This window comes from Aspergillus ruber (genome assembly GCF_000600275.1).
Source record: "Aspergillus ruber CBS 135680 unplaced genomic scaffold scaffold00002, whole genome shotgun sequence".
Lineage (NCBI taxonomy): Eukaryota > Fungi > Ascomycota > Eurotiomycetes > Eurotiales > Aspergillaceae > Aspergillus > Aspergillus ruber.
In genome coordinates this window covers 548,148-572,379 of record NW_024467298.1, presented here as the reverse complement: position 1 = coordinate 572,379, position 24,232 = coordinate 548,148, and the positions used below count along the sequence as shown (strand labels likewise).

Sequence of the window (24,232 nt, the reverse complement as noted above, 5' to 3'; positions counted from 1 at the left end):
TCTAGTCTCGTCATCCTGTTTTCCTTACTTCTTTTTGCCGATGAACTTGACAACTGAGTCAGGAGTACAAGGTTGGTTATCTATTTTCTTTTTAGATCTTCGCTATTTCGACCTTTATACGGCCGTTCTTTTTATTTTTTTTTTTTTTTTTTTCTTCTTCTCTTTCTTTATTCTCTTTACTTGCTTTCTTGCAAGCGGCAACATAGAAAAAGACGTCTTACATGGACGCATACTTATTTGCACTCAGTGGAGTCGGTATATCCGGTCTTTTTGACTTTTTATTCTCCTTTGTGGTTTATTTGCAGGGTTGCTTTCGTTTTGGGGATCTCGCAGGCGGCTTATATCTATCTGTACATATCACGTTGCCATATCGTCCAGATAGTTAGCTTCTGGGGTTCGTGTACGAGTTAGAGGTAGTTGAATAAAGGTGCTAGTTTGCGTGGCCTACGGGTCGCATCAAATCATCAACTTTGGCTTGACTTCGTGAATACATATTCCACTACGCTTGCAATCGTCCACCGGATCATAAAAACACCCCGCTTTTCCATATTTTCGCCTTCTATAACCCACTGATTGTGTCGCGCCGGCCAGTGTAAGTTTTTCAGTATATCTCTCCAGTTCAGGTTTCGCAGGAACGTCTCGTATACTCCGAGGTCGCATCGTAGACTACGTCTGGCATCGTACTTTGTCAGTTCTTGCTCAGTGAGGGCCTTGGGATTTTCAGAGATCGGGGTGTTAGTGGAGACCTGATCGCTTATTATGATACCGCGGCTATTGGTGTCTGCAGTCGGTCATTCGATGCGCCTGCGGCGCCGCATATTCTAGGGCCGTAAATTGTGTTGGTCTTGTTGTGGAGGATTTCTCAGCTAATTGCACTTTCATGTCTTCATCGGGGCCACTGACTTGGGTTTGGTATGTATACTGTCTTCAAGCTGTTCTGGTATTTTCATTTTTTGTCATATCAATGTAACAGGGTTGGTCTCTCAATTCACGAAGGTAGATGATGAGTGAGGATGACGATGGTAAGAGTAGAAGACAGAAAAGAGGGGAAATGAGCAAGACGACGAGAATTCCAATAGTCTTCTACGAGTGAATACCACAAAAAACTAATGATGAGAAAATAGTCTATCAAATTGACCTAATAACATAAACATAATACAAAGCAATGCCCTATGAAACCACGCCCATCCATTCGTCTATAGAAAAAACCAAACACGAAAGAATCGTCAAATTCGTCGATATGGGGTCTTGAAAAAAAAAAAATATACATACATACACAAAGATAAAACAACGACAAACTCCCTCATCCATCTCTACCTCTTCTTTTACTTTTCACCATGACACAGGGCAGAAAGTGTCTAGTCCCGAACAATCATGTGATCCCGAGAAGGACCGGTGCCGATGTACTTGACAGGAACACCGCCGAGACCCTGCTCAATGAACCGAATGTAGGCCTGCGCGTTAGGCGGCAGGTCCTCGTACTTCATTGCACCCATGGTGTTGCTCTTCCAGCCCGGCAGAGTGACGTACTCAACCTGGACTTTCTCGAGCTCCTCAGCGCTAGCGGGAAACGAGTTATCAACGCGTGTGCCATCGGGCAGGATGTACGCAACGCCGACCTTGATCTCGTCGAAGTCATCGAGGATGTCGAGTTTGGTCAGGTTCAGCGCGGTGTAGTGGTTGATGGCCTGGGAGTAGCGGCAGAGAACAAGGTCGAACCAGCCACAGCGGCGGCGACGTCCGGTGGTCACGCCGAATTCGCGACCGGCACTTTGCAGCTTGTCGCCGTGCTCATTGAGCTGTTCGGTGGGGAAGGGGCCGGAGCCGACGCGGGTGGTGTAGGCCTTGACGACGCCGACGATGTGGGTGATGCTAGTGGGGTTCAAAGACAGACCCTGGATGGCACCGCCGAGGCCGGTGGACGAGGAGGTGACGAAGGGGTAGGTACCGTGGTCAAGGTCGAGCATGAGCGCGTTGGCACCTTCAACCAGAGTGTTGGGGGCGTTCTTGTACTCTTGCAGGAAGGTAAGTTGGTCAACGACGTAGGGCTTCAAGATCTTGCGGAATTCCTATCCTTTGTTAATTCCCCATTCCCAAATTCAAAGAAACGAAAAACAAACCTTGAAAAGTGCAATCTCATCCTCAACATTATACTCCAACTCCCCAAATCTCGCGCGATAACTCGCATCCAAAGTCCTCAGCTTGCGCTCAAAAAGCGCCTCATCGAGAATCTCACCAACCCGCACACCCCTCCGCGACGCCTTATCACTATAGCAAGGTCCAATACCCTTACCCGTAGTACCAACCTTGCGACCGCCCAGCTTCGCCTCCTCAAGACCGTCCACAACAGAGTGCAAGTTAAAGCAGACGTGGGCGCGGTCAGAGATGAAGATGCGCTTGCCGGCGCTGGTCAGACCCTTCTCCTCTAGGGCGGCCAGTTCCTTGAAGAAGCTGGGAACGTGCACGACGGTGCCGGCGCCGATCAGATTAACGCACTTGGGGGAGACAAGGCCGGAAGGGAGGATATGGAAGTCGTAGGTGATGTTTTCGTGGACGATAGTGTGGCCGGCGTCTGTCCAGGAAAACCAAGATTAATCCCGGTCTGGATTTCCTTCGCCTATAGGTGAACTTACTGTGACCGCCAGCGGCACGAGCGCAGAGAGTAGCCTCCTGCGACAGCATGTCTGTGATCTTCCCCTTTCCTGCTCATCGTCAGCATCATTCCTTTACTTCCCGTCCAAGACTCATTGAGTCAAAACCCCATATATCACTCACCTTCATCACCCCATTGCGAACCGAGAACAATCGTAATCCCCATGGTTCTAGATAGACAGAATCACTTCAATTCAATTCAATGATTAAGAAGAAAAGAAACCTCAAAGGTACGGAGCGGCAGCGAAACCTCGCAACCGTCAAATCAACCAAAGGCAAAAGAAACCCGCGATCGGTTGTTCTTTGCGGAGGAAGATGTGGTTATATTGCCTGCCCCGCTGGCCCGATGACTCAGCGCCGGCACGGACATTGTATCTTACTGTATTTTACTGTATTTTACGTTGCGGTGAGGCCGGACCACGGAAAGAGGGAATTATTACGGTATATATATTGTCACAGCGGGGCTCGTGCGTGGGGCCTGCCGTTTTCGGGATTTCACTGGCCTGGGGCAGAATGATGTACCGGTGTCGGAAACGGGTAGGGTTAGGTTAGGGCTTCGCCTGATATGAACTACATGGTAGGTCACTTCAAGAATCATGGATGGAAAGAGAAACAGAGTAATCCTATTATACTTATGGGTATTCATAATACACCACTCACTCAACCAAGCCAGACTCAACCAAGCCAACGCCAACCAATGCCACAATGCCAATCCAAACATATGCAAATGCAACCAGACCAAACCACCCAACTTTTAAAAAATACCAATAAGGATAACAATAAACCCTCAAACCAACTTCCCTCCATTCAAAATCCACTCGCGCAACTCCCCCAACTCCAATATACACTCCCGGTGCAACTCACAAGCCACATCCCAATGTTTCCGGACCTTGACGTCTTCTTCGATCGCGCGCAAATACACGGTATACCCGCCTTTGGCGCTTCCTGGTAGTAGATCGCCAACACTATCCTCGTTATCAGGGTTGTTGTTGTTATCTTCAACATCCGGGTCATCTTGGTTGATGTTGAGTCGAGAAGAGTCGCCAACTGCACTTATCCATCCAGGTGCCATACCAGATTCGTTGGCTTCCTGGCGGGCATTGAAATGGCGTAGCATCCGGCGGTTGAATTCGTTCCACTCGCGCATGTACGTCTTCATCTCTGCCACGTACCGTTCCCATGCGGGGCGAGGAAGCATCAGTTGAGTTCCGATACCGAGCGAGCTCAAGGCTGGACGTCGTGGTCGCTTGGGCGGGTTTGGACAGGCTAGTTCGCGAGGACGGACGTCGCGTGCAGTTGTCCTTGGAGCTTTAGCGCGCGATTCGAAGGGTAAAGTCACGCTGATATCCTGTAGGTCGTCGATGCCTCCCTTCGAGCTAATAAACGGTGCTGCATATTTGAGGTCCTTCAGGTTGAAATCCTTGGAATCGGGTTCCTTAGTCTTGTCAACATTAGCTGATGGTTGTGGGCTCGGTGGCTGCTTGTTCTCAGGTGCTGGTGGTACGGCAGTCGGTTTTGCAGGGGTATCATCATCCAGATCCATAGCTTCACCACCCAAATCTATCTTATCCGACTGATGTTCATTATCCTCTGCGGCTGCTTCGGCCTCTTCGGCTTCAGTAGCAACACTCGCAGGCTGCGGAGTCGGCCGTGTCTTAGAAGCCGCCGTCCTCGTATGCTTCTTAGGGCTCCTTGCACGAGCAGCATTGGCCTGGGTCTGTTTGCCTTCGGTTCTTGGCGCAGCCCAGGACATATTTTTAAACTGCTCGACCCAGTCGTCTGCTGAGAACTTGGCTCCGGCAAATGGAGTAGGTTGTTGCTGAGCGGCTGACCCCGAGCGAGAGAAGTCCTGGTCCTGGTCCGAAAGGCCTGCTGACTGTCGCACCCATGAAGCTGAGTTTCGGGTCGTTGGCCGTCCACGAGTATTGGGGTTCTGTGCTGCTCGATTGGTATCTGGTTCCGATGGTTTAGGCATGAAGAACCCGAACCAGCCCTCTTGAGAAGCATCTTGCCAGTCCTTTGCAGAGAATTCCTGTCTCAAGCTCCCATGGCTATTACTTTTAGATTGGCTCCTATAGACAGTAAGACTGTGAACAACTACCAATTGTAGGGAAGAACGTACGGATCCTTCTCAGGCTGAAAGTTGGCCGACGCAAAAGTCCCAGCAAGTGGATTCCTAGGAGCAGCAGCACTATCCGAATCATGTCCTTTTGAGGTAGTCCCAGTTAGTACAGCGATACGCGTTATCGTAAATAGGGTTCGGTCTCCGATAGTCATAGCGGTTGTCCCAGGGGTGATGGTTGTGAGGATGATTTTGGTAGTAGTGGTAGTAGTAGGACTGATAGTAGCCAGGACCAGGGCCACGGAAGACCGTCTGGGTGGGAAAGAATTGCTCACCAGTTCCGGAACTCCAGTCCCGTGGGTCAGCCGGTTTCTGATAATGAGGTCGTCGCATCCTGCTCTTCGGGACTGCCTTGGGTTTGTGAGATGGCGATGGTACGTTCCTTTCATATGGGTTGTCGGTGTCGCTATCGTCGTCGTCGGCATCACTTGAGCTCGTGGAAAGCGCGTAACCCCGGTTCCTATTCGTCTTTAAATGAGAAGGACTGACGCTCCGATGCCTGCTTGCTTCCGATGGTGGGGGTGTCGGGCTGGGTGGATTTGTCCGCGAGGCACGACGAGTACCGTCACGTCCGAGCCATGCACTGGAGAAGAACGTCTTCTCTCCACTAGCGTTGGCATACTGACTCCTGGCTCGTTCCTCTGAACCCTCTGCTCTCTTGGCGGTGGGTGAAGGAACAGAGTTATCGAAAAAGTAGCCTGAGTGTCGCGAATCCCGGGGCGTGCTCGTGTAGGCGGAAGTGTTTGCAGCCATCGGCTCATCACCACCCGCGGTCCCTGGTGCAAACCCGTTCTTCCTCCTACTTGACTGAGCACGAGTCGTTCCGGCACCCTCTGTCGGCTTGGCCGACGTCTTGAAGTACTCATAGGCCGACTTGGTTCTCGGTGTGGCGGTCGATGCACCACCATTGGCCTTGTTTGCACCCGATCGACCAGTTTTGGGATCAAAATTTGACCAGCCAGTCGCGTTCGGGCTACCGTTCTTCATACCCTGGAATCCGCGAAAAGCGTCGGCCCGAGTCTGTCCATCATCCTTCTTCCCCCCTGATTGCTGAGGAGCTGCCTTGGCATAGCTAGAATATCTCTGGGCGCCGGCCGACGGTCCATGGTTCGTTTGTTGCCCACGCGCAGAGAACGGTTGCGATTTTGCAGAGGCGCCAGAACTGTGGCTGGCAGGGGTCCTCCGTGAAGTATTCGCTCTTGCGTGCGCGGCGTACTGCCTGCCATATCCAGCGCGTAACCGATCCGTATCATATCTCAACCGGTGTTGAGGATCACTGAGGATTTCATGTGCCGCTTGGATCGCCTGGAACTTGGCGATAAATTCGACTTCCTTCCCGGGATTCCTATCGGGGTGATATCTGAGAGCTGCATCAGTTAGACAGTATTCACATAGATCCAAGCGCATAAAACCCACCTAGCTTTCTAAACTGCTTCTTAACATCCTCCAATTCCGCACTGGGCCCAAGACCCAAATCTGCATAATAATCCCTCCTCACGTCCGCTTTCACCATTATGAAAACGTAGTCTCAGATATTCTGAGTCGTTGACGTGTCCAGTAATAAATAATATAACGATCGAGTCGCAAGTCGCACACGACCTGTCACGGCAGGTCGGTATTAAAGCACGTATCGTGTCATTCGCCGAATTCGACAGTAGTAGTGGTCGTATATAAAATCAAGATCAATTCGAACACTCAGCAGGTATACCGGCGCAGAAAACGAGATTTTCTTCCGCCGTCGACAGGGCTATCAACATAGTATTTCCCGATCAGGGACTGGTTGTATGTAGTTGGGAGATTCGTGAGGGGTTCGTATCCGGTCGGTGGTCGGTTGCCGTGAGGTAAGTTGCGCAGTTAAGGAAAGGCGATCGGAGAGACGCAGGAACGGTCCTAGTTCTCAGAGCAAACAGAAAAAGAAAGAAATAGACTAGAGAGATATATTCTATAGGGATCCAGAATAATTAGTCTCGGAAACTGAGCAAACACCACAGAAGCAGAGTAGACAATACAGTGACAACAGTGGACAGACAGTGGACAGAGATCTTACCACAGCGTTTTATCCCCCAACAACTCACACCTCCAAGGAAAAGAAAGACAGTTCGCAAAGAGCGCGAACACAATAAGTTAAGTGTAAAGTGTGCGTTGTCTAGAACCAGTTGGAAGGCTGTATTGGTTGGTTGTTGTTGTTTTGTTGTTGTTTCGTTGCTGGTCAGAAAGAATTTGGGCTTGTTTGGTTTGTTTTGCTTTGCTTTGCTTTTCCCCCCTCTCCTCCACTCTCCACCCTCCACTTCCAACATCGACGGTCGAATTATGACCGGTTGCTGCCCAATGCGTTGGCCTCATTTTAACTAGCAGGGGGGGCTACTTGGGTGTACTTGTTGGTATATAGAGTTGGTTAGGTCGATTGGGTATACACAGGTACCTGGTTATCGCTGCAGCTATGATACACAATGGATACACGCAAAGGGTCCATGAGATCATATCTTTTATTTTAACATCATTTCTCGCATGACCAACCAACAGCCTTGGACAAATACATGTGGCTGGAAAGAAAATTCTGGAGTATGGCGGCCCTATCCATCTGTCCCTGTGGTAGGCCCTGCCCCAGCACCGCCGGATCCAGAACCCCCAAAAAAGAACCCTTCCAGCATATCATAATTCGCATTTTCACTCCAATCATGCTGAAAGTCAACCGCCATTCCGAAACCCAAATCAATCCCTACACTATGTCCAACACCAGGCCCCAGGGACGCCATGATCGCATCATAATCTGGGTTACCGTCAAGCCCCAAGGTCAACTGACTCTGGGGATCGAAATCCAGGAGATCCATGCTCATTCCTGCTTCCTGGTCTGGGGTGAGAAGTGGCTGCTGATTGGAGTTATTCGTAGTCACGCGGTCAGGAGACGTGCCTTGTTGTAACGAATTGGTGTAATACTGCTGCTGCGGCGGCGGCTGCTGAGGCGAAAAAGGATGATCCTCGTAATTATCAGTATATTCCATAGACGCCACTCGTTGATGAGGCGCTGGTACTCGCGACGTCTGCTCTGGCACCACAACCGTTGGTGACAATTCAGAATATCCTCGCGCTCGAGTCGAATGAGGCTGCATCAAGTTCCTTGTGTTACGATCAGACCGCTCCTGAGCAACGGTGCTGATATCACCGCCAAACAAGTCTTCTAGGTTCATATCGAACCGAGGTATTGGCCGTTGGCGCGCCGGCGCCTGCAATTGCGATTGTGTCTGCCTTCGTGATCCTGACATTCTCTGTCGCTGATTCATGGGGTTATACCGTCGCGAATACCGTGGTCCACGATACAAACCACCAACGGGCTGTTGTGCGTTGGCTCGAGAGTGCCGGGATAGGTCGACCTGGGGTCCAAATCCGGTAGTTGATAGAGACATTTGCACCGTGGCTTTGCTCATTCGTTCGAATGCATCGCGACATGCTTCTGCAGGCGGACACTTGTGCATCAGGTCGCCTAAAACCGATGTAGCTGCAAGGACAGTAAAATCTACCTCATCGAGGGTCTGCACAATTAGTAGCAGTTAAGGTAAAATAGAAATGTGACTTACCAAGCGACTTCGAACCCACGGTGAGTGCCAGATCGCATACAAGAATGATATCCCTGTAAAATAAGCGTAAGCAACGGACACGACATGAGCAGGGCTAAGAATAACATACCAGCCATAAAAATGTGATGTGTAGCCAAATACGTATAGTTCACAAGCCTCAACCGGTGCATCGACCGGTAGATCCTGATTACCTTCTGCCCAGCTTCGGCAACTTTGTAATATATCTCATCTTCATCCTCCGCATCGTCAATGTTCGAAAAAGACGGACTCGAAACATCCTCTGCTGGCGCGAGCTCCCCAGCTAGTTCAGCGGGAGCCGTCAAACACTGCTGATATAACATGATAACGGCTTGCCAGTAGTTCAACTCCAGGAACTCGACGGGGAACCTCACTCCCGTCTCCTGGTGTTTGGGAGCAGTCTCCTTCCACTCGACAAGTCGGTGATTCATATCCTTTCGCCATGAGCGGAGGGAGTCGAAGCCCTGGAGGAACGGGGATGGTAGATCAGAGCGGGTGAAGACGTTGGCAGAGTGCGGGAGTCGTTGTCGGGCAAAGCGTGCTTGTTGGTACTGGAGAACGTCTTGGATTTCCGATTGTAGGACGCGCAGCTTGAAGTAATGCTGTGCCGCATGTTTGTAGCTTGGTGCTCCATCGGCAGGCATCACAATCCCTGACTTGGTAATGTATTTGTCCTCCAACAAAGACGGGAACTCAGTGCTGATAGCCTGGTCGCTGATCCCAAACGGACGGCCAACACAGCAGCCAACGAGTCGGTCGAAACTGTACACGCACCACCAAAGCCGACGGCGCATATCGCGTACCCATTCGCGACGTCCACGCTCGTGAGTATTGATGCGCAACTTGGCTCCGTTCTCACCTTTGACTGGAGGGCAGTCAACACCTTCTTGTCCGACATAGTCAACTCCAGTACCATCTTCATAATGTAGACCTAGATCAACAGCTAGTCTCATCGCCACTCCGACAATGTACCAAAGACCCGGAGCGACAGGGCGAAGTAGAGCAAAACTAGCCAAGAGAAGCACAGCCTGTAATTCTTCCAACCCACCAAAACCGTCGTTTGTCGCGGAACTGTCCAGGAAAGATTCCAGATGCACAACTGCCGACGCATGATACTCTTCCGGTTGACATTGATGGTCTGCAAGTTTTTGTCTCTTTGGTGTAGAAGATGCCCGTGGTCTGCCACTTCCTTGCTCATCATCTTCCGGGGCACTCTTATCTTCGAATATTATTCCCGCGCCGATGCCAAACACGATATTAAGAGTATATAAACTTCGGGGGGAACGACTTTTTTCATCGACCGCGTACGTGTGGTCCAGAAGTTCCATAAAATCAGCCCTATGGAGGATAGGCATTTGCGGATTCGCATGCTCAAAATATAGATCGACTAGCTTCTCTGCCAAATCGCGCTGCGGAAATGTCGCACACTTCATCATCGATCTTGTCTGCAGTCCAAAGAAAGAGTCTCGCATGGTGCTCGTGCCCGTGCCTGTGGCACTATGAGGAAGGCGCTCACTTGGGCGCATAGGGCCACGCTCTGAGGCATGCCCCGAGACGGAGGATTTAACCGCAGCGAAAACCACCCTAGCAAAGGAGATACCAGACGTAGAGCCAAGATATCGCGGATCAGATGTTCCCTGCACTGAGACCATCCCGATGTTAGATACTAGGTTGTGTATCTTCCAATTATCATCTTTGTCGTCGTCCCGACTTCTGTCAACATCTGCATTCCCGTCTTCCCGGTTTTCTTTCTGCTTCAACATCAATCGGCCCTTTTCCTCCGGCAAGACCTCTCCCCCATGCAAAATACCCCCACCATGTGCCAGACCAGATTCCCCTTCCTCTGCATGAACAGCCACCTCCTCCCCAAAAGCCACCGCATCCATAAACTCTATACTTCGCTCTCTCAGCACCCCCTCCAAATACGCCACGCGCGCCTCGAGAAAGTACACATAGCTCCGCGGGATCTCACGCTTCGTAATCGGATCATAACCCACACAAGGCACCCCAGCCTTCTCGCATGACTGACAGCGAGGAAGACGTTGATCGCAGCGGTTCTTGCGTATTCGACATCGATGACAGGCGGAAACATTACGGAATGCAGAGGAACTGGCATGTGCTGATGCTAACGGCGCAGACCCCTCCGGCGAGGACTGTTGGCGAGGATTCTGGGACGCTGTGACACGGTCGACTGGGGCTGGGGTTGAGTCCATCTCGGCAGCGAGAATATGCGATCGTTTCCTTCCCGCCGGCATTGGCGTGAGTGGTAAAGCGGCGTCAAGCATCACGGACTATACGGCACGGTACTTTCGGATATTCAAACAGCGCTAAACCAGGATCATGTCTTGCGAGTCGACGGTCTGCGCAAGTAAAGACATGTAGTCACCATTCATCCCAGCATCCAGACTAGCTAGCGGCATTCCTTGTATCAGTAATCAAAGAGCAAATGATAATGCAGCCCGGTATCCTTGTACTTGCATTCGATTCGTCGAGTCGCAGGGCATAGTATTATTGGAAAGCATAAAGTCACCGGACAGTTCAGCGAATGCCTGTCGGGCTGACGGGCACAACGTGGGATCTGAAGGCAGAGGAGAGGGGGGGGGAGTAGAAAACATCGACTTGAAGCGCAGGCGAACCGGAGTATTTGGGGATATTTCTTTTGTCAAAAAAGTTTAGTGTCGTGCTCTGGCACTGACAAGCCCGTATCGGTCACTATCAATCAATCACGATTAATTATGATAAGGGTCAGCTTCAGGTCTGGCATCTTGATTATACCTTCTTTCAGTAGTCTATCAAAATCCTTCAATTAGAAAGAAGTCAGTCAGCAAGTAAGAAGCAGCACAGACATGGTCAATTGAACTTCTGCTCCTGTAGCAAGTGGGATGTACCGATGCCTGTATTAATTACAGTGTCATGTCCGATAGCCCGTTTGACAGGCAGATAACGGCGGTTCCGATTGGGCCGATAAGAACTGTCAGGTACAGCCTGTAACCGAGGCTTTCAATTCCGGACTGGAATAATACTAAGGGTCCTTCACTATATATGAGCTAGAGTATGAAGTTGAGAAGGTGGTATTGATCGCCTGATGGGAGCATGGATTGCGTCTTCTCGACTCCGTATGTACAAGTACACAAGAAGAGATGAGAGGACTGTACTGTACCACATACCCCGCATGTGTCACGTGGGGTTTACTTGAATGTTTACAACTGTTTACGCATAGAGAAATAAGCAGAACCAAATCAGGAGAATCTCCTCATATCCCATTGCATGCAAAGTAAAGACTTATTGTCCAGATAACTAAAAAAAGAGATAGGTAAAATGTAACGACAAAAAAGCCTCCCAGATGCATGAGTATCATCGCAGAAAATGTCCAACCCAACAAAATGCCTGTAAATGAAAAGAAAACGAGAGAAAAGAGCAAGCTTCATGCTTTTTGTGAATCATGCATCCAGTCTATAAACTGCGCCACCCAAGCTTGAAAAAAAAATTCATCATGGTCTAAACGAACGAACAAAAACAAAAACCCGACCGAGGAATATGCAAAACTGGCTATGATCAAAACGCAAAAATGCCTCCAAATGTAGATATGAGATAGTGAAAAATGCAAAATGAAATAGACGAGAAAAGAAACATAAATTAAGCTTCCACTGGGCGTGGTCGCTCAGGAACATCCAGCTTCATGTTCATGTTGGCAAGATCGAAATCATCATCGAGGCTGGTGCGGGTAAGAGAGAGGAGTCTCTGTTCCTCTTCCGGCTTGGCGTCTTCCTTGTCAGCGGGAGAGAACGAGTTTTGGAATTGAGTCTTGGAGTCGTGATGTCCAGCTTTCTCTTCGGACTGCGGGGTGCTTTCCTTAGGGTCGGTCTCTTCCATCCAGAAACTCTGGATGGCACCGATCACACAAACGATGCCACAAGCCCACCAGGCGAGCACAGAATAGTGACTCTCGAGACCCTTGGAGTGGAGGAAACCGGTGACTGTAGGTCCAAAAGCACGGCTCAGACTGGCGGTGGAGGCAGCCACACCGTTGATGGAACCGAGCACCTTGGAAGAGGGAGCGGCATTGGCGAGGAGAATGGCAGTTGCGGGGAAGGCCATGACATGGAAGGTGATCTTGCTGATCAATGCAACATAGGCTGCGGCCATCTGGAACTTTGCGGGGAGAAGGATGAGATAAGGCACGATCAGGTAGAGAGGAGGCCAGACGCAGAGGACGAAGCGGAAGGTTCGGAGAGTGCCAAAGTTCCGCACGACAAATGGGAAGAGCCAAAGTTGGGCGATCATAGAATACACTCCCTGGACAGCGAGCATGAAACCGATGGTCTTGGTCTGGAGACCCAAGCCGCCAGTGAACTGGAAGGGGAGGGCAACATTGTCGTCGGATTTGGGTGTGCTGAGGAAGACAGGCATCAATTGGTCGAACGAAACACTGTGGCTGTTGGAGTTGTTAGCAAACCAGTTCGAAACCATTTGGGTAGCAAAGGATGAACACTTACTATGCAAGAATTCCGTAGGCGATGATGTTGAAAACGACCTGCTTGGTGAATGCCTTGGGTGCCTCCTCCTTCTTGAGTTGTCCCTCAATGTCGTCATTTTTGGACAAGACAGGGCCCAAGCGCGGAGTGGATTCGTTGCTTCTGTACTCCGGTGGGGGCACGTCAAAATAATCCTCGTTGTCAGAGATGTTCTCTTCTCCTGACAGCTGCACACCCGAGCCCTGGAATTTGCCAACGAGCCAATGTCCAAGCTGCAGACCAAGGTCCCGCCGAAGTTTTTTCTCAGGATGGGTCTCCTCCAAGAAGAGGAAGCCGACGACGATTCCGAAGACAAGGACGACAACGCAAACGATGTTGGGCAGCAGGAACGGAAATTGGTCGAAAATGGTACCGCGCTGGAACAACCACGGATAACTCACGCATGGCTGTGCCAACGCACCGCCCATCGCGGGGCCAACGATAGACCCCAAGCACCAGACGAATGGCATGATGGAATAGGCACGCGGTTGATGCTCCTTGACCGTGACAATTTCCGCTACCGTCGTCTGCAGGACACCAATATTGCCGTTCAACAGACCGCCCAGCGCGCGCGCAATCATAGCGGTAACTAGGTTGGGAGCGAAACCAAAGACGATCATACTGATGGCCGTACCAATCAAACCCATGATTAGGACAGGTTTGCGACCAATCTTGTCGCTCATCCGGCCCCAGAACATACCAGCAGAAAACTCTGCGAAAGTAAAGGACGAAGTAATCATGCCGGCATAGAGGGCGATTTTGCGATCGTTATCTGTCACGTGGAATGACTCGACCATGTGATAGACATATGGGAAGATGGACATGAAAGCGATTGGTTCGCAGATGCGACAGAGCGCTGTTTAGTCAGTAACCACGCGAGTACAGTATAAGGCTGACCAGTGAACATACCTAGTACGAAAAGCTGGCGTACTGGGAAAGCCGACCAATCATCTTTGCTGTTGCCGGCGCTGCCCTTCTCACCAGCTTGTCGCCGGGTTTGTAAACACGAGGGCTTCTTAAACATCTTGTCGAGTGTGTAACTTTTTGTGGATTTTGGATGAAGGAGTGAAAATTCTGGGTTAAAAAAGAGAAAAGGAATGACTTCTATCCTGTCAAAGGACGAGTCCAGGGTTGTTCTCGCAAAGGAATGTAATTTGAGGGTTCGCCAAATTCTCCGTTGTTGCAGAAGGGAGAGAAAAGGACCGAATTATGATGAAGGAGAGGATGTTGGCCGTTAAAGGGATCTCAGCATATCCTCCCTTGGTAGATTTTTTTTTTCTATCCCGTTTCTCGAAGGGTGGTTGTTGTATCACCGAAGTGTATGTGGTAGTGGTAGGAGTTGATGGGAGAACAGTCGAATTGATCCGGAACCGGTAGTGATAGTCGCAGTTGACGGACTCAAGTAGTCATCGGATATAGTAGAAGAATGAAGAGGGAAATGGGAAGATAAAAAAAAAAAGAGAGTAAGGGGGAGGAAGTACGGAGTAGTAGGTAGATGTAGTAGATGGTGTAGTAGAAGTAGGAGTACTTAGTAGAGGAAGGATAATGAAAAGTATGCAAGGGAACTGCAGGAAATAAGATAAAATACCAGCAGACCTCAAGAGAGAAGAGGAGAGAGAGGACCTTCAATGTGAATAAAATAATAATGATTCAGAGGGAAGGGAAGGGGATATATAGAGTCGGAGCCAGAGAAGTATCAACGGACTGTCATGCCAATTAGATCCATAACAGACAACCCTGTATGAGATGTGATCAGGCCGAAATAATCAATGGGAGAAAAAAAAAAAAAAAAAAAAAAAAAAAAAAAAAAAAAACTGAAATGAAATAAAAAATAAAATAAATAAAATAAAATAAAAATGTGGTGAACCGTTGACGTTTGAATTTTTTTTTTCGGGTTACAAACACAGCTGTACGGTACAGATCCCAGCTGCAGGTGGATATTCCGGATTCTCCATACAAACACAATATCGTCACTGAATGATGGTCCGGATCCACCGGAGGGGGGTTAAGCTACGGGTTCCAACTGAACAGAATAATCGGGGGCCTCCGACGATCCGATTGATAGAGAGGAAGAGAGAGCGGGCAATAGTATAGGGGGTGGAACCTCTCCAAATTACTACTACTACTCTTCCCTTCTTTCACACAGAACAGATCATTTTAGGGACGTATAATAATTGACCCCGGGGAACCGGCTACCCAAAGTACCACCAAAGGTACTATACGCGAATTTTAAATTAAATTTCGACTGATCGACTTCCAGAAGGCCGGAAAAACTGTGTTTATTGGTTTCGGAAGTTGATAGATCTCATTGCCCCTCCACGACTAATTTTCTATTTTTTTTGGTTATTTTTCTTGTTATTTTGTTACCTGTTAACTATAAAAAATTCTCCACTGCCGGAATTCTGGAAAACCAGCCGGTATCCACTATTCTTTTTCATTTTTATTTTTTTTTTAATATTTTTATTTTCTCTGTATGGAATAAGGAGATCGCTGTAATATATTACATACTTACAAACTTACATACAAATAATCGGAAGCACTTGTTGTTGGCCTTGGGTAGAAACCGGATGACTTGCATGCAGATAACTCTCACCTACCACCGTTTGTTTGTGTCGGGGTATTTCATAACATGCGGTGTAAAGACCCTGTACGAGTCTTCACATCGCATACATACAAAATAATCTGCATTGTGATGCTATACGATTACTTACTGACAGACAGCAGATCCTGAAATTCGGTATGCTGTCCGGCAAGAAAGACGGTGGAGTTAATCAGGAGAGACCGAGATAGGGGGATACGGCTTACTACCACTACTATCACCATGCCTTTATTCGTACTATTATACCGTAGATAATGCCCTCCAGCTGTGTGGGGCGTGATTCTTCAAAACTTGGTTAATGCCAATAATCATAATACGGAGCAATAGTATAAGTTGGTCAAAGGTGAGCAGTCAACACGTCCTTACGGTGTGGACTGGCGCTATTGTATCTTGTGGGCCCGATACAGGTGATCAAGATTGATATACCAGTCGCATAGGATATTAATGAATAGACGGTTGTTTGCTATCAAATACGTATTCCGTAGTTATATTCCGTAGTCTGCAAAGAATTGTTCAACTCTTCTTCAGTCTTAACAATAAGCGCCGTATCCGGGGATGGCAAACCACCACCGCCAAGGACGCGAGGGGGTCTGCATACAATGGACAATATTGTACGGAGAAGATGCCGACAGATTTTCTCTGCAATCGAATCTTTCTTTGTTTCTTCTCCGGTTGCTTGCTTGCCAGCCAGGGGCCCAAGAGCACGGAGGCGACGGAATGGAACTACCGTCACAGAGAGGAATTTTCTCATCCTTCCATCCCCCTGGTTTCACGCCCATCCCTAGAAACCGTTGAGAAATCTTAAACTTTTTGACACTGTTTGATGTTAATTATCCCCGACCGTGTGTTCCGATGTCTGATTCCCACCGGAAAGCATGACTCGTCCTGCACTGCACTCAGCCAGTTGGGGCCCGTTGGCGAGTCGGTGAAGAATTAGCCGCAAGGACGAACGGAAGTAATGGTCCAAAAAAAAAGCAAGAGAAAACAAAGATTTTGAATCCCTCGTGACCCCAAGCATACGAATAGTAATCCGGTTTCCATTCACACACACACACACACCGAGTCCCATAGCTATTCCATCCTTCCCGTACGCTGCTACTACGCCGCCAATCCATAGTGTTCAGTAGTGGATCTCATAGTGTCAGACTTAGTGCAGCTCAGATCTGGAGCCACGCGAGTGGTAATTCCACTTACTGTATGCCTAACATGGACGGGCTGACCTGAGCTGCGGGTGACTTCTCAAACCCCAATTTCCCAATCACGGTCATAGCAGAAGAACGTGCGAATCTACAGTGACAATCACAACATCCGCTGCTGCTAGTCTTGATACTAAAGCCCGGGATCGACTGTAACGCGCTAGGCGAGCATTGCCAGAAAGACGGTTGGGTATGTAAAAACCAACACGACGTCATCATGCTTCCGAAATTTCGGTGGATTGATCTGACAATCTGTTTGTAACTGTCTTTTCGCGTAGCACTCTATACCCCAGTCCATGTGTACGGGTACTCTGTAGTCACAGCGTATAGAATAACTCCCGATAGCGGCTCAATCCTGCATGTTTTTGGACCTGTTTGTTTGTGTGATGTTGTTGTTGGGCAATTAACCAATCCTTCGATACGGTGAGTCTGTGTGTCTACAGCCAACGATAGGCCAATGTCCGTCGTTCCAGGCAATGTCCGAAGTGTTCTGCTGCCCAGTTCCTTTGTAAATCAGTCGGCGCCGCGGGGTTGTCCTGTCTATCTCCCTTTCCCGTGCATGCAGAATACATGGGCGTCTAACTCACCTGATAATGAGGGGTAGTCCGAATCTTCATCCTGTCACTCCGAGATAGCACCGGCGGCGGGGCAGGGTATGATCTGGCGGTGTCAAAAACGGAGACCTTTCATCATAATACAGAAAAAGATGCAGCCTGTCCAGCAGTTAGTCGCAGGAATCCTGATGGCATCAATACCTAGCACGACATCGTGTCCATCGTCACATCCATTCGGACACTTCGGAATCCTATACGTGAATTCTCAAATGTAAAATGTTGCGGCGTGACTGACCTGGCGGGTGCAGATCATGTGAGAATTGCCCCTCCTCCGCTTCTGCCCCTCCTTCTATCATTTTCATCTCCATTTGTACTTTTCATCCTTTGGGCAGGACGTTCAGGCATCGTCTTTATAAGTACCTAGTCATAACAATGACGCAATGGCGAAATGGTTTTTTCTACGTCATAGCTTCTGCCTTGCTGTTGTAGAGGTTGTTGGTCTCGCTTGGACAACAACTCCGGAGAACATACTAGCGCAATGAGTGAGCTCTCAAATCAACAAGCTGGCATGCAAGACATGAAGCATCTGATACGACCGTACAGCAAAGCCCAGAAAGGCTGCGGACTCTATACGGAAATAAGACAGGTTGCTGGCCATATCCGGCGTTACATGAAGGGCCCGGATTATATTGAACACCAAACGGATTTGAAAGGAATGTTGACTGCTCGCTTAGCCTTGAATGATGTGGTAGGGCAATAATGTCGTGACACCTTAAAACTCGAAAAGCTCCCACCCCTTTGAGGAGTGGAATGTTCTGGGTTTCAGAAAGGCTCTTCTGAATTTGGACAGCTTTGTCAGAATACTCATGGACGCAGGGATATTCAGAGTGATTTCTAGCGGAGTATTGAGATACTCACACCGCCGGCCAGCCTAATACCTGGCAGCAGAGATGGCGACAGCCGGATACACCGAGGTCGATATGTACGATGCAATCGAAAGGCTACAACAGCACATAGAGCACACGATTATGCATATGTCTTAAGTCCACTCTTTGCAGGGACAGTTCCAACAGCCACAAGAGCATCCAGATAGAACGCCAGTATCGTTGTAAGAGCCGTACGAGAATTACCAACCAATAGACATCCCGACTTGAGGAACAAAACGGCCGCCTTGGCCTCCGATCTACGTCGTGCTCATCTCACGCGAGAATACGGTTACAGCACTCCCGTTCGACATCTGTACATAACATCTACAGTACCGTACCCCTGGTACCTTCTCAAAGTCTAAAGACTTTCTTTGATCCACCCGTGGTTTCTCCTTTCGTCCATCTCCACTCTAGGATTAGCTTCTCGTGGGACTTGGGTACTCTTACATACGACGAGCGGTGACCGCATTCCGGATTTCCAGGGATTACGGTAAATACTCCGAGCTAGTCATTGGATCTGTTTGGTCGAGGGAATGAGGTTTTCCATCCAATTTCCATGCTCCATACGCATTCTTCAGATGCGATTGACTTGACGATCAACAACGCTGGTGCCGAGTTGTCGGGTCCTCCATATGACGTCGTCAGGGGGATGAATTCCTGCCACGCTGTACGAAATACAACGAATTGTTGCGGTGACCACGGTGTTCGCCGTCTGCCCACTGCTTCAGCTAGCGTTGATGTGACAATGTGACACGGGATCGGACTTGGTATGGAGTCGATAATACTATTATACTATTATTTGGCTGTTATTATTTACCAGTCTCCGTGTCTGATGTACGGAAGACTCCTACGACATGGCAACGAGTCATGCCACATCCCCGACCATTTCCATTCGCCTTGCTGGAACAATTAAGGATTTCTAGAACATTTGCCACCAACATACGTTGACATGTCTTACCCAAAGTGACAAAGATACCAGTCGTACGGAACACTAGTACCTGTACAAGTACTGGTACCAATACAACTGTGACCGGTTACCAGGATCTGCTCCCCGGACCAATAATAAACCCCACTGTGGTGATGGATCGCTGTGATCGAGAGTAAATGCGAAACAGTGGATCGGTGGCTTCCCCTGGGACAGAGCAGTAGCCCCGATGGAATTCTCATTGGCCGGTCCCTTTTTTCCATTCGGTATGGAGCAGCCTAACCTTTTCTCCTTGGATCGGAAGACCGGAAGTTCGGGGAAGCAGAGGTACGGTCTAAAAAACTTCGGGAAGTACTTGGAAAGGGAATGCTGATCGTCATATCAGATGGGAATGTCCGTCCTTTCTCCATAGTGGCAAATCCTCCAGTCTTCAGACAGACAACGAAGGCCGGGACAACATACTTTAGGATCACTTGGACTAGTAACAGTTAGTTATCCGGACTATGTTCCTGGTGTACCAAACTCGGAATTATTCTCCCGTAACCTTGTCCAGCGGTCTGGCACACTACTGGAAAGAATGTCCCACGGAACCGATACCCCTCCGGAAACAGTTCTGTTCAATCACAAAACAAACGTCACGGGATCCACTTAACCCTCAGCCAGCCTCAGCCACACCTTGCTCCATAACGAAGAGACAAACTTCTTTGATAGCCGCTCTAAAATCTCCCACTGGCCATGCTGAAAACCCCGTCTTTTTCCACCGGAATCCGGCCCCGGTGCCGCGTTGACGGATAACACCAGCCTTTCTTACTTTCTCTTACACCGTACTTTACAGAGACCTTAATATTCTCGGTCAGCAAGACCCACAGGCATGTGAACTGCTGCAAATCCTGACACACAGCGAGTTCTCCCTTCCACCGGGTCCCCGGATCGCTTCCTATTGGGCCTTGCATGTGTTTGGGATTTCCCTGTCAAAAACCGTAAACTTGTCCCGAGAAGGAAAGTCCCTCGCCCCAAGGTCGGGGATCGGGGATAACGGGGAATACAGCGTACTGGTACGCTAGACAACTTTTTTTCAATATGTTAGAACGAAATAGTGGGATCGAGTCGGACAAGTCTCGCTCGAGCGATTGATTGACTGATTGCCTGATTGATTAATTAATTGATCCCACTTATATTTTAGATCAGGCGGTATGGTATCGCATTATGTGTTATTATTTTAGGTATGGAGTACGTACCCTGGTACTGGAGCAAATAGATTATGGGCATCGAGGCTTCGAGAACCATGAATTTAATCAATCTTTTGCAGTGCGATTCATAAGATGGAAGTCCAGGCCTTTTTCTTGTTTGGTTGAATTGTTGAATATGTGTCTACTGCTGGGATGCGGGTGGATGCGGATGCAGTGCTCCATACACATCGGTGTGCGCATATTCTCTTACCTCACATTGCAGAATTCGATACGCAGCTGTATACGAAATACTCCGTACGGAGGACTTCACGAGAAACCACGCCTCGTAAGGCGTGCCATTGGCAGGTCAACGGTAGCGATCAAGTTGTACGACTCTGCATGGAGGCATGTGGACGGAGCATACTACACAGCGAACAAAGTACTATCATGCAGTGCATGGATGTTGCACAAATTTACCGTTTACCTATCATGGAATAAGCATATCCACGTATCTGTACCCTGTACTATGTACTCGTATCCATGTAATGCAGAATCATAAACCGGCCCCGATCCCGGTATATACACCGACTACTGACTCATTCGTTGATAGGTTAGATTGGTGTACTCTATATCCTGCAAGTATTTGCACATATGTCGGTTTATCAAACGTGGCTTGATCGAAATCGAATCTCGAGTGGCTGCATTGCATTCTGGATGCGCGAGTACACAAATAGCAGGCGCGGACACGGACATATGTGGCACACCGCCGATGAGGCCATGGCGAAGCTGTACAGAAGATGCGACCTGAACACTTCGGATTGCTCTATCAAGAAATAGCGACTTCACGCAAACAGGGCAATTCCGTTCTATGCGGTACAAGCAGTACAAGCCCATGGTACAAATATGCACTCTATAACAATTGATTAACCCGATGCAACCTGTCCGATAAGCTCGGACACAGGTCGATCCTCCATCTGGCCCTGGCCACAGCTCACATCGCAAAAGTACCATATCTCAGCTTGCATCTGCAAATCAGCCATCACGCATGGTCCTTCCGACCTGCTGCGCCGCCGTACTTTTGTCCCCCCTTCCCTCGTTCCTCCTCACATCGCCATCCCTAAACTAGACACGATACGACACTAGGACTTCTCCGTTTGTGCATTCATTCAAAAGCCCCAGCCTCCCCATGGCCCCGGCTCACGATACTAGTTAGAAGCTATGGAGTCGCATTTCGTCATAAGCGCGGCGCTGTTTCCGGCCCTGGTGATTGGTCTTAGTTTTAAGCTATACCTGTATCAAAATCAAACCATCACCTGTCTATCTCATCCGTTCGGTTCGGTCGTTCGTCTCGAAGTGTGATTCCTTCCCGGTTTCTGATTTGATGTGGTGTTCCAATGATGCTTGGTCGCGTTTCTCCCGTCTCAACACTAGTCTAGGAATCCCATCCCGGTAACAAAGCACATGCCCGTGCTCCAATAATGCACGCCAGCCGGATTCCGAGAGTCCTACTCGATTCAAATAATTTCATATCACATCGGATGGAGTACAAGTAACTGTACCCACATATTATGCAGGACCAGAATGATCCGTAAACCCCCCCGGTAATTGGTTGCATGAAGCCGTAATTAATCTTGCAGTTGCAGATGGATCGTCAATTAATACATGCCGGTCTCAAACAAGATCTCTGGGTACCCGGTAATGATCCTGGTCGGGATTGTTATGAGTAGGTTGGCGTTTAATTCGGATGCAAGGATTTGAGGTACCGTAGCCTTCCGTAGGATGCTAATGGTGATTGCAACTAGGGAAAGTGTCGTCGAAGGATGAATAAAGATCGAAGATGAAGTTGCGATGATAATCCTGCCTCAGGTGTATGATAGTTTTATCTCCACGTGACCTTGTCGACATCATCGCGAATTTGCGGGATGCTCCAGATAGTTCTTTACTCACCGAGGCGAATCGACAATTCCACAGTCATCACCTTGATCAGGCTAGTATTGAGAACATGCGTGCTTCCTGAAAGAAGTCTATTCAATTGACCATATAGAAGACCTGTCGCAAGCGCTTTCGTGAGCAGGATGGCAAACCCCCGAACCGGACTCTTATCGTTCCCCTCTCCCCTCTTCAGACGAACCGTCCGTGTACGTTCTTCGCAGCGAATATTCCCCGGCTTTCAGACATGTCGTCGACATCAAAGCACTAACGTTGAGCGCGCGCGATCAAACGATGGCATCTCTCCGGCCTCCGAACCGCCGCCGCAAGATCTTTCATACTTGAACCCATCACCGGATGATTACTCCCGCTTCATATTCCAGGACAAATGTCGCTCAGTTATGTTTGCAGGGTCCGGAGGACATGGGTGTGTTGCGTTTCTACGAGAGAAATATATCGAGGAAGGGCCTGCGAATGGCGGCGACGGAGGCAGCGGCGGAAGTATCTACATCCAAGCGATCGAGAACATGACGAGCCTGCATAAACTGGCCCGCAGAGGCGTCATCAGGGCCAAAAGAGGGAAGAACGGCCGTGGGAAGAGTAAAGGAGGGAGGAGAGGAGAAGATGTTCTGATCCAGGTCCCTGTTGGAACGGTAGTCCGGGAGGTATCCCGGTACGATCCTGTCGCGGAGGAAGAGACTAATCATCAGATGCGGAAGAAACCAAAGGTTGAGGAGGATGTGGATGAGATGGATGAGATGGGACTTTCGTCTATCCGCCATGACCGCTGGGTGTTATATCCTGGTGCCAAACCGTCGGATTTCTTGACAACGGTGTTTCCAGATAACCCGCCTCGACGGCCGCAGATTGCTGCCTTGGAACCCAAGGCGCCGATTCATCTTGATCTTTCGAAACCTATGGACAAGCCGATCTTGTTGGCTGCTGGGGCTGTTGGCGGATTGGGAAATCCTCACTTTGCTTCCCGTACAAACACAAAACCGAATTTCGCATCTAGGGGAGAGGGCGGTGTTCGTCTGGAACTGGACTTCGAATTGAAACTACTAGCAGACGTGGGGTTGGTAGGAAAACCCAATGCCGGAAAGAGTACACTGCTCCGGTCACTGACCAACAGTCGCACGCGCATTGGAGATTGGGAGTTCACCACGCTCTCCCCGAGTATCGGCACTGTGGTCATCGATGATTTCAAAGGGAGACCGCTAGTTGAGAGCAAATCGAAACGGACCAAGTTCACGATCGCGGATATCCCAGGATTGATTGAGGATGCACATATGGACCGTGGTCTTGGACTGGGATTCTTGCGTCACATCGAGCGAGCAGGTATACTTGCTTTCGTGGTCGATCTCAACGCCGGAGACCCCATTCAAGGGCTCAATAAATTATGGCACGAACTCCGCGAGTACAAACAGGTCCGCGACACTGAGCAGGCCTCGGAGGATGACACAACTCCATTCGAGCTATCTACTCACGGCCTTCCAGAGCTAGAAGCAGAACGACAAGAGATGCGCGCATCTAAGTCTATGGATGGCCCCATTAACGTCTCATTCGGTCCCAAAGACCCCCTTCCCTCCCTCGAACACCTGCCTATCCATACGAAGCCGTGGTTCGTTGTGGCTACCAAGGCTGATTTGCCGGAGACTCAGCAGCGATACAAGGAGCTACGGGAGTATCTCTCGGGCATTGAGAAGGGCGAGATTGAACACCCTTGTGGACAGCAGGATGGATGGAAAAAGAAGCTGGTCAGTGTCCCGGTGAGTGCGATTAAAGGGCAAGGTGTTGGTCGCATTCCGAAGTTGGTTATGGAGTTTTTGGATTGAGCAAGCTATATATGCATTCACGGCGTTTAGTGGACGGATACATGACCACTCTTTGTTATGATACATTTTGTATATTATTTAAAAGCCAAAATGAATGATGTACGATAATTCTTTGCATGTTTACTTTGTGGTTGGGCCCTGAATGGAAGTCATTAAGGAATATCAGTTTAGCGATGACGTTATGTTACTCAGAAAAATAATCTTCAAGACCACAACAC

At 49.1% G+C, this 24,232-nt stretch overlaps 7 protein-coding genes across 7 annotated transcripts; 2 read left to right on the top strand and 5 right to left on the bottom strand.

Moving 5' to 3' along the window:
- Nucleotides 1-113: 113 nt before the first annotated feature.
- Nucleotides 114-421, top strand: EURHEDRAFT_121264 (uncharacterized protein). Its single transcript, XM_040777717.1, has one exon. The coding sequence runs from the start codon at nt 222-224 to the stop codon at nt 384-386; it is 165 nt and encodes a 54-aa protein (XP_040642658.1). The 5' UTR covers nt 114-221; the 3' UTR covers nt 387-421.
- Nucleotides 422-1,358: 937 nt separating this feature from the next.
- On the bottom strand, nt 1,359-2,818 carry adB (adenylosuccinate synthase ADE12; the record flags this gene model as incomplete). Its single annotated transcript, XM_040786052.1, has 4 exons — nt 1,359-2,069; nt 2,121-2,572; nt 2,634-2,702; nt 2,776-2,818. 4 exons carry the CDS (start codon nt 2,816-2,818, stop codon nt 1,359-1,361), a joined length of 1,275 nt encoding a protein of 424 aa, XP_040642657.1.
- Nucleotides 2,819-3,439: 621 nt separating this feature from the next.
- On the bottom strand, nt 3,440-6,287 carry EURHEDRAFT_374045 (DnaJ domain protein; the record flags this gene model as incomplete). The annotated part of the gene is made up of 4 exons (XM_040778598.1): nt 3,440-4,724; nt 4,775-4,843; nt 4,893-6,141; nt 6,191-6,287. The coding sequence occupies 4 exons, from the start codon at nt 6,285-6,287 to the stop codon at nt 3,440-3,442; spliced, it is 2,700 nt and encodes an 899-aa protein (XP_040642656.1).
- A 1,060-nt stretch (nt 6,288-7,347) lies between these two features.
- Nucleotides 7,348-10,652, bottom strand: EURHEDRAFT_512269 (Zn(II)2Cys6 transcription factor; the record flags this gene model as incomplete). The annotated part of the gene is made up of 3 exons (XM_040786051.1): nt 7,348-8,304; nt 8,350-8,402; nt 8,459-10,652. 3 exons carry the CDS (start codon nt 10,650-10,652, stop codon nt 7,348-7,350), a joined length of 3,204 nt encoding a protein of 1,067 aa, XP_040642655.1.
- Nucleotides 10,653-11,899: 1,247 nt separating this feature from the next.
- Nucleotides 11,900-13,997, bottom strand: EURHEDRAFT_121517 (MFS transporter). The gene is made up of 3 exons (XM_040777718.1): nt 13,791-13,997; nt 12,864-13,737; nt 11,900-12,802 (listed from the first exon to the last, which is right to left on the bottom strand). The coding sequence occupies exons 1-3, from the start codon at nt 13,903-13,905 to the stop codon at nt 12,004-12,006; spliced, it is 1,788 nt and encodes a 595-aa protein (XP_040642654.1). The 5' UTR covers nt 13,906-13,997; the 3' UTR covers nt 11,900-12,003.
- A 1,817-nt stretch (nt 13,998-15,814) lies between these two features.
- On the bottom strand, nt 15,815-16,424 carry EURHEDRAFT_408190 (uncharacterized protein). The gene is made up of 2 exons (XM_040780770.1): nt 16,348-16,424; nt 15,815-16,296 (listed from the first exon to the last, which is right to left on the bottom strand). Exon 2 carries the CDS (start codon nt 16,229-16,231, stop codon nt 15,947-15,949), a length of 285 nt encoding a protein of 94 aa, XP_040642653.1. The 5' UTR covers nt 16,232-16,296; nt 16,348-16,424; the 3' UTR covers nt 15,815-15,946.
- A 5,776-nt stretch (nt 16,425-22,200) lies between these two features.
- EURHEDRAFT_408186 (GTP-binding protein Obg) lies at nt 22,201-24,222 on the top strand. The gene has a single exon (XM_040780769.1). It carries the CDS (start codon nt 22,326-22,328, stop codon nt 24,012-24,014), a length of 1,689 nt encoding a protein of 562 aa, XP_040642652.1. The 5' UTR covers nt 22,201-22,325; the 3' UTR covers nt 24,015-24,222.
- The last annotated feature ends 10 nt before the right edge of the window (nt 24,223-24,232 follow it).